The sequence below is a fragment of the Scardinius erythrophthalmus genome (assembly GCF_964197995.2).
Source record: "Scardinius erythrophthalmus genome assembly, chromosome: 9".
In the NCBI taxonomy this organism is placed as follows: Eukaryota; Metazoa; Chordata; class Actinopteri; order Cypriniformes; family Leuciscidae; genus Scardinius; species Scardinius erythrophthalmus.
The window spans coordinates 28,926,628-28,936,279 of record NC_138229.1 but is presented as its reverse complement, the minus strand read 5'-3'; the positions used below and the strand labels follow the sequence as shown (position 1 = coordinate 28,936,279).

Here is a 9,652-nt window from a genome sequence, read left to right as displayed (position 1 = left end):
TGGAATAATACTTTGAATAACACTAATGGATCCAATAGGTACCTACGCACCTTTAGTGCTTGGCCCCTAATAACAATAATGAATTTGGCATAAGTGTTGGCATAAGATTTTCAAAAGATTTTTTACATTTTATTTATCATTTGTCTTTGAACCTTTATCATGCTCCAATCCAAATTCTCTTTTGACAGATGATGTTGATACATGATGTGAATATAGCTGAAATGTTGTGGTATTTGTGCATTTCAACCCTTTATTTACCTATTGGGACAGCGTTGGGATTTATAAAGGTCTATATGGGGTCACCACCATGCTGTTTAATGATCAACAGCCCGACAGGAGGAGGCATATAAAAGAAGTTCAAAACCGTTACCCGCCTTACTCGATTGATCAGTCTTAGCTTAAAAGAAACAACCATGAAACTGCTTTTACTGTCGCTCCTTCTGGTGTCGTCTCTGTCTCATTCCTTTCCTACAGAGCTCACCTTGCCTGAACATCAGACAGAAACTCGGTCACACTTTGCGGCTCTGGACGAAGTTCGGCTTTTGGCGAACGGCCTACTACAGCTGGGCCATAGCCTGAAGGACTTTGTGCAGAATACCAAGAATCAGATCAATGATATTTTCCAAAAGCTCAACATCTTTGACAAATCCTTCTACCAACTTTCTGCGCTGGCCAGTGAAATCAAGGAGGAGGAGGAAGAACTGAAGAAGACCACTGTGTTCCTAAAAGCAAATAATGAGGAAATAAAGAGTCTGTCGCTGAAGATCAACTCCAAAGTGGAAGATATCATAAAAGAGAGGAATCATCTGAGGAGTCAGGTGGGAGGCTTGGAGGAGAAGTTAAGTGGTCTGTCCCAGAGTTTGCTCTCAACTGAGCAGGTTGCAGAAATCTCCACGCTCAAGGTATGATTATGAATTGGCTCAAATGCAAACATGCTAGATGATTTACTGTCACACCTAACATCTTAATCATCTTTCTTGTTTTCGTTTGGTGCGTGTAAAGAGTTTTCTGACATTTATTCAGGTTCCAGGATTCACAATGGTAGACCCCGCTCTTTGTTTTTAATACATAATTGTGAATTTGAATTGAATCGGTCACGTGTTTTCCATGTGTTGAAGTGGAATTTGAAAAGACTTGAAAAGAAAAAGGAAATCACTCAATTGCGATACAAAAAAATAATAATTTCATTACTCCAAGTTTTGGGCAAAACATTTATATTCACAACATTGTATTCAACAAAATATGTCTATTTATACCCTGATATGTAATATCAAAGAAATGTTTTCACAACTGAATATCAATATTGATAACACTTTATTTGAAGGTGTCCTTGTTACAGTGTAATTATACATTTAAGTACAGAGTAATTTGAATTAACTACATGTACTTACGTAGGGTTTAGTTTAGAGTTAGTTGCATGTTATTATGATTTTGCTACAGTAACGTGTAGCAAAGACACTGTAAAATCAAGTATCACCTAAATATTTCTCTAAACTAAGGTAAACAGTCAAATTAACAGAGTTTCTCGAAAGGAAAGGCAATTTAATGTATAATAAGAATAAGAATACAAAATAAAATAAAAACAAATATTCAACATAAAAAAAATCACACAGAATTGAACTAATTGACAGAACACAGACAAAGACAGATATCAAAACAGACTGACAATGTGACATAAATAGTGCATAATGGGAAATGTGTTTTCCTCCCATGATCCAAAAATGATTTACATAGTGAAATGTATATAAATGATGCATATCATTATATTAATGTAGAATGGAAAAGGTACTGGTAATTTTCAGCCAGAAAAAAAATCCATTAAATTAAATACACGACATAAAATTACAATGTGTTTTCTAACACAACATAATACAATGATACAACCTTCATATTAACATAGTACTTTTTTTTTAGAGTACATTGCACTATACATTTTATCATTCATGCATTAATTCATTCCAAATTTGATTTGAAATATCCTGTTTGCTACCTCAGTTTAAATTCAGGAATTAAATATTAGTTCATAATATCAGTTATGAATGGTGCATAACCCTGCCAGGTTCACATTTATGTTTGATAAATGATGTATAAAAATAACGCAGAGAAAACATCTCATTCACAACAGATGTGAATTGTGAAGTGTTTATACCGTGGCCAGGAGGGTGAAAAGATGCTAAGATGTTGCTGTTGTCTATTAGGAGATAATCCAGACCCAGGAAAAGAGCATCACTGATCTGCTGAAGGCTGTGAATGAACAAAGTGAGCAGCTCAACAACCAAAGGACCAAGATCAAGGGCCTGGAAAATAAAGTAACCATTTTAAGATAACTATAACTGTGGATATGTTCAGCATGTAACCCATCCTCCACAGTTTGCAATAAAAAAATTAATGATATTTTAAATCATGCGGCTTGTTGATGAAGTATGCTATTACTTTGTTAAGTGATGGGACTATTCATCCAGGAGACAATAAAATGAGCATAAATACCCCATAGAGCTATAATGAAAGCAGGACCTGAGCCAGATATGGGATTTGGAAACCCCCTTAAGGCCCATTCACACCAAGAGCGATAACTATATTAGCATCCACACCAATACACAATAACATTGTTGCAGTTCTGTATAATCTTAAATTTGGCATGACTTGGAAGTTTGTGATAGTCTTTCTTTCGCTAAAATTATGTAGGCTATATCTGAGTGAAACAGCTTCTTGAAAAAGATGCTAAATGTTGGGTGGGGCTTGATCGGGAATTGATTGGATGGTTGTGGTTTGCTATTGCTATGATGTCGTGATTGACAGGTTGGCCCGCCCTCACGCCAGTAAACACTCATCAGTGAAGAGAAGAGATGAGCAAGAGGGAGGGGGAGTTATTTTGATTAAAGATCATGTGGCCACATAAATAAATAAAAACTAAATGTGCACGAATAAATCATTCATAATAAATACTGCAATATCCCATAAAAAAGAAGAATTGTCCATTTTGATTTCATGATGACTTTAAATGCTCTAGCTCTTAAAAAGCATAATTGGCTGTTAATGTTTTTATTGTTCATCAGATGGAAAAAATCGTTCTGAAAGTGATTCCAACAATATTGTTCCTCGCACTGTTGCCTGCTATTCTCATACACAGTAAAAAACGTTGGGTTATTTGTGTAACCCAACCGTTGGGTTACACATATTGGGTCAATTTGTTGGGTTATTTTCCAAAAATATTGGGTCATTTTTAAAATTGTTGGGTAATTTCTAGAAATAACCCGACTGTTGGGTTAAATAGCTGGAGTTTAACCCAATGCATTGGGTTAAAATAACCCACAGTTGGGAAGGTGCTATACCAACCCACAGTTGGGTTATTCATTGGGTTATTTTTAACCTAACATTTTTAAGTGAGTAGAATTAGAATGATTATTAAAACGTCATAGTTATTGTAGCTACTGTCCTTGGTGTGAATAGACTGTGAAGTTTTTTTGTGTAAAACTGTGTTTTCAAAACTGCTATCTAGATCAGCATCCAGGAAACTGCTGAAAACTCGCAAAGGAACCGCCAAACCAACAGCCTCGCAGGATACCTTCCGTACTTCACATCCGACGGGAGCTTCTCAAGCGGTAGGGGAGGCAGGAATGAACGGCTTTGAAACATGTTACTGCATCTGTTCAGTTACACACCAGCATGTCACGTTGTGTTGTAGATCTTCCAAAAGACTGCGGCGAGGTCTTCAACCGAGGACAGAAATTCAGCGGCCTGTATGCTATCAAACCACACGAGTCGAAAACCTTTCTTGTGAATTGTGAATTCACCGAGGGTAAGAATAAAGCATATTTCTTTCTCACATCTCTGAATTCTTAAAACATCCAGAGGTGTTTCCCTTCAACAACAACAACAACAAAAGACTCATTAAACTTTGAGATGACTGTGGCATACTGGTCTGTCATCTACAGAGGGAGTGTTCACCGTCATCCAGCGCAGACATGACGGCTCTGTGGACTTTGACCAGTCCTGGGAGAAGTATGAAGATGGATTTGGAGACTTCAGCAGTGAGTTATATCAAGGATGTTGTGCTCATAAACTTGAGTAAATGTGTTCAGTCTGTGATTATAGTGCGGAGCACAATGGAGTGCTGTGTGTTTGGTGTTGAGAAAGTCTGACATCTTAACATTCTACTTTTAGTATAATTTTTTACAACATAATTCCACAGTTTGTGCAATTTGACCAGCATTCCACTTTTATGATGTTGCCTTCCTTGTCCTAATCTGTTCTCATGAGAAATCCAGGCATGATATCTTTCAGAATACTTACTGAAGAAATATAGTGTCATGCATGTGGTTACAGCCTTGTGTCGTAGTGCAGGCTAAACAAAATATATGATCAATAAGTGATGACAACATATATTTTAACATTGCTTTAACTCATCAAAATAAGTTAAGCAATTTTCAACTTTTTTTAAGTTATACAAGAATCAACAAATTTACAACGTCAGTTTAATGTACTTTAAGTTGAAATGACTTACACAACCAAGTTGATTGTACTTAAAAATAAAAGGCAGCAACTTTTTTATAGTGTGTGTTTCAAATTCATATACTTTATTTCATTTGAATAGATTTGAACATTTCTGGTAGTTACTTATACAAAAATACAAAAATATTGAGCTTTACCAACCAATGTAACTCTAACTGTATACACTAAAAAAAAAATTTAAAATAAATACTATTTCAGTCTTTCTAATAGTGGAGCGGCTAAGTGATATAATCGTTCAGTTTATGATACAAGTGTGAAAATTGGCATGAGCAGTCTCCATGGGTCACTTGACAAGAAAATTGTCCGAGCCACTTGAAATTTCAAGATTTTTCATTTTTCAAGATGGCCGACACCTTAGTGGAGCAGTTAAGTGATATAGTGGTTTATTTGGTGATACAAGCGTGAAAATTGGCATGAGCAGTCTCTGATGGTCACTTGACAATAAGCCACCTACAGCTACTTGAAATTTCAAGATGGCAGAGACTGCTCATGCCAATTTTCATGCTTGTATCACCAAATAAGCCACTATATCACTTAACTGCTCCACTAAGGTGTCGGCCATCTTGAAAAATGGCTGCCATCTTGAAATTTCAAGTGGCTCGGACAATTTTCTTGTCAAGTGACCCATGGAGACTGCTCATGCCAATTTTCACACTTGTATCATAAACTGAACGATTCTGCCAAACATAAGCACTTAGCCGCTCCACTATACTTCAAAATGTCACATTTAAATGGTTTCAGTGTAAATCCTATACTAAATTTCAGTGTTTCAGATGCTTATTTCTATTTGAAACATGATTAAAATGACCAACAGAAATGATGTCAGAAAGATCATAACATTGAAAAGAAAGTGAGTGGCAAAGACATATTCAGCATTTTCTCAGAATAATACATAATACATTTCAGGGAAACAAAACTACACATATCGTGAAAGCATAATTTTCATTACAAGAGCAAAATTTAAATAATGAATATGGTTGCATGCAACTTGGCTGATATACGTTTAATAATAATACTTTTATTTTTAATAATTTTATATATCTAAACTATAGCATTATTAAAACGAGTGATGTCAATATGTTAAATTGTGAAATAATGGCTATAGTAATTAGATCACACCATACTGTATATATTATGATATTGGAATGCCATAATATTCCAATGTAATATTTCAATTTCTAACACTATACAGAGCTAGATGTCTCAGATATCTGTGTTTGATAGGTGAGTTCTGGCTGGGACTGAAGAAGATCTATGCTGTTGCCCGTCAGGGACATTCCCTCCTGCACGTCCAGATAGAGGACTGGAGGAAGGAGAAGCATTTCATAGTTTATCAGTATATCCTGGAGGACGCTGCCTCCAACTACACCATCCATCTGAAGCTGCAGTCGGCTGAGTCCAGCTCTGCTGTGGACGAACACACTGGCTTCAGGTTCTCCACTAAAGACCACAACGATGGAAACCAGGATCCAAACTGTGACTACACAGGTACAGTACATGCACAGCATTTGCAGCTAACATAAATATGTTCCAAGAACATCTTGCTAACGTTCCCATTAAGTTATGAAAACGTTCAAAAAAGTTCAAAATGTCCAGTTTTTAAAATGTTTTAAAAATGTTTTTCATGGTTGTACAAATGTTAAGGGAACATTCTGTTTTATAATTTTGCAAACTATTGGAACGTTCAAGCAGTAGCTAACAATTTAAGAAATGTTTGATGAACAATTAGCTAAAACGTTCCATGTTCCATGAACGATGCACAGTACAGTATAAATAATGTTTTCTTTTTAAGTTAAGAATATTATTAAAGACCAAATAACTTTGAACGATTGTTCCATTAGCGTTACCGGAAGAACGTTTGTTTATAACTTTGAGAAAACGTTCCTGAGAATGTTCCCTGTTAGCTGGGCTTTCATGCCTTTTTCATTGAGTGATGCTGTGCAAAATTAATATATAAAGTATTGCTTTGCCTGTGCCTGTGCCTAAAGAGCCTATTTTGAGAAAAACCCTGTGTGTTTCTTTGTGCATAATATGCTTTTGTGTGCATGGAAATTGCAAATTAAATGTGTCATTCTGTACACGACTGCTGCTATTTCCTTTAGGTGGGTGGTGGTTTAGCATTTGCGGCGACATTAACCTGAATGGCAAGTGTATTCAGAGCAGACCTCCTAAAAAGGGAACCCACTGGAAACCTGGCAGGGGAACCACCATCTTCAAGGCCTCAAAAATCTCCATTAGTCATCTCACAAAGCCACAAACCCCTTAATATCAACAGTATGTGCAGAAACACAGTATGGGATTATCAGAGCACCAATACACATTCATGTTGAACAAATGAATACTGTTTTTTACAAAATAACCTTTTAATGGACATGACAAAGTTTGTTGAGTATAAACAAATCAAGTGTGATGCAGTAAAAATGGGACATTTACACTATGATTAAGCCGCTGGACATATGATTCAGTCTCTCCACCAGTCATCTTAATTACATTGCAATGAGTCCAACCAGGAAACCTCTCATTTCACCTTCTGAGAGCCAATTTTATCCATGTGTTCAAATGTCACATTGACTGTCATTTGCTGTTTTTGAACTACTTCCAATAAATATTCTCTTATATTTATAATTTTATTAACATTAAATTCAATTATATTTGCTGTTTTTTTTTTACATCTTATGTAAAATAAATGATAAATGACAGCAAGTAAATCTGTGAGGGGGAGGGGGTGGGTGAAGGGAGAGAGAGAGAAAAAAGAGAGAGAGAGAGAGGGGGTGGAGTACAAGGACTTTCGTAGCAGATGCAGCATTGCCCTCTTCTGAGCATTATCAATAATTGCAGTCATTTTTTAATTAAAGTTTGTTAAAATAATACATACACTGATCAGCCACAACATTAAACCACTGACAGATGAAGAGAGTAGCATTGATTATATGGTTTTATTATATTATAAGGATTTAATAGGCAGCAAGTAATTTCTTGAATTTCATATGTTGGAAGCAGGGGGAAAGTAAGTCTTATGGGGTGTTGATTGTACAGCTGAAAGTGCAAGTACACCATGTTCCTACATCAGTATCTTTGTTGATCCTGGAACAACATTCCAATCAACCAATCAGATTTGAGGGACAAGTTTAAAGTTTATGTCAAGTTTAGGCTTACAACCAGGGTTAGCCGCTTCTACAGCAGTGTTATGCATCTATCAATCCCCTCTGATTTTAGAGATAAGATATGAGTAGAGTTAGGTTAGGGATATGGTTAGGGCTACATTTTCAAATAAAAGTGGATCTACAAAATATGTCTTAAGCCACGTTTCCACCAAAATTACCTGGAACAAATTGTCCCAGGAATTAAAGCCTGAACCTCGTTGTCGGCCCATTGGTCGTATTTTTAAACTTCATTGTTGATTCGAATAGCAAACAACTCTTAAGCTGATGATACACAGGGCAACTTTTTGAGCAATGTTGCTGGGCAATCTTGCTGAGCAATTGTTGCTTGGGCACTTTCCCATTGAAAATGGGCAATATAAATAAAATATAAATCTGGATCATTTAAATCGGTCGTGGGCCCTGTGTCTCATCTGGTTGCCCATTGCTCAAACATTGCTCAAAAAGTTGCTCTGTGTATCATCACCTTTACTGCACGCACCGCAACAGACTTTTAAGAATGGTGATTGAAATAAAATGCTGCGTGGAGTCAACCAATCAAAATGCTGCGTGAACTTAACAAATCAGCATGTTCAGTGCCCAAGTCCCACCCCCGAAAGTTCCTGCGGTGGAAACGTGGCTTTACATGGCAAAATCACAGTGAGCGCCTGGGATGCAGTGGTTAGTACCAACCAAAAGTGGTGCAAGAAAGGACAACCAGTGAACCGACATCATGGTCATGGGAGCCCATGGCTCACTGATGCACATGGGTAGCGAAGGCAAGCCCGTCTTGCACAACACAAAAGAGCTACTGAAGCTCAAATTGCTGAAAAACTTTATGCAGCCCATGATATAAAGGTGTCAGAACACACAGTGCATCAAATTTTACTGCATATGTCACTGCATGGCCACAAGCTGGTCAGAGTGACTCCTGTCCACCGCCGAAAGCAACTACAAGGAGCAAGTACTGTAAGTGTCAGAACTTTATTTCCTTTATTTTAGAGCGATGGATGAAGGTTGCCTGGTTTGAAGAATCAGGTTTTATGTCAGATAAACTGGGTGTATGGCCGGGTGCATGTGCATTGTTTACCTGGGGAAGAGATGGCAGCAGGATGCTCTATGGAAGAAGGCAGGCGAAGGGAATCAGTGTTGCGCTGTGAAAATCCTGTGACCTGGCATTCATGATGTTACTTTGATATGTACCACCTACATAGATTTCTGCAGACCACGCACACCCTTAATGGCAATGTTCCCTGATGGCACTGGCCTCTTTCAGCAGGATAATGCTCCCTCCCACACTTCAAAAATTGTTCAGGAATAGTTTGAGACATATGACACAGAGCTCAAAGTGTTGCCTTGGCCTCAATCTCAATCCGATTATGCTGGACAAACAAATCTGATCCATGGTGGCCTCGCCTCGCAACTTGCCTGGATCTTAAATGATTTTCCTTTCTTTCTACCCCAATTGCCCTGGTCTTGTTGCAGTAAGGACTTCCCCTGGGTCTTTTTTTATTCAGTTTACTCTGGAGCCAGCTAAACCACCTGTTATAATCAACACATCAACGCAGTAATTTCATCCATAAGGATTTTAGACATGCTGCAGTCAATACCCAAACCCCCCTGACTGTCCCCAAACCCTGACTGTCCAGTTATAAAACGACGTGGCATGTTTTTCATTAGCTGCTCAGATCTTGAATGATCCTGGGAGATTTAGAATATGTCAAAACAACCCATTTAATGTTTACAGCCAGATCACCCTGGGCTTATTCACTCAGAATCAGCTCTATTTAGCCTCTGAGTAAATGCCTGGGCAAATAGTGCACATAAATGAGCCCTTGTTGGCCGTCTTATGCATCTGCCTCAATAGGCCTTTGGAGGCAAGAGAATCTGACAGTGATGCCCATGCACATGTGTGAGAAGCCGTCTTCAGTTACCAAGTTTAATTTTAGCCCGTTAACAGCTTCAATCCAACTCTCGTGAATGCCATAAGGGCATAGGCT

At 37.7% G+C, this 9,652-nt stretch overlaps 1 protein-coding gene across 1 annotated transcript; it reads left to right on the top strand.

Annotated features, from left to right (window-relative positions):
• Positions 1–331: 331 nt before the first annotated feature.
• On the top strand, positions 332–7,150 carry LOC308696025 (angiopoietin-related protein 3-like). Its single transcript, XM_081374363.1, has 7 exons — positions 332–902; positions 2,199–2,309; positions 3,500–3,602; positions 3,686–3,799; positions 3,936–4,031; positions 5,737–6,000; positions 6,615–7,150. Exons 1-7 carry the CDS (start codon positions 414–416, stop codon positions 6,776–6,778), a joined length of 1,341 nt encoding a protein of 446 aa, XP_081230489.1. The 5' UTR covers positions 332–413; the 3' UTR covers positions 6,779–7,150.
• The last annotated feature ends 2,502 nt before the right edge of the window (positions 7,151–9,652 follow it).

Excerpts from the sequence above, each read along its gene's own strand:
- LOC308696025 (XM_081374363.1), top strand. The coding sequence starts at position 414 with ATGAAACTGCTTTTACTGTCGCTCCTTCTGGTGTCGTCTCTGTCTCAT. Across the intron at positions 3,603-3,685 it reads CGACGGGAGCTTCTCAAGCG|ATCTTCCAAAAGACTGCGGC; the intron begins GTAGGGGAGGCA and ends GTTGTGTTGTAG. Across the intron at positions 3,800-3,935 it reads GAATTGTGAATTCACCGAGG|AGGGAGTGTTCACCGTCATC; the intron begins GTAAGAATAAAG and ends TGTCATCTACAG.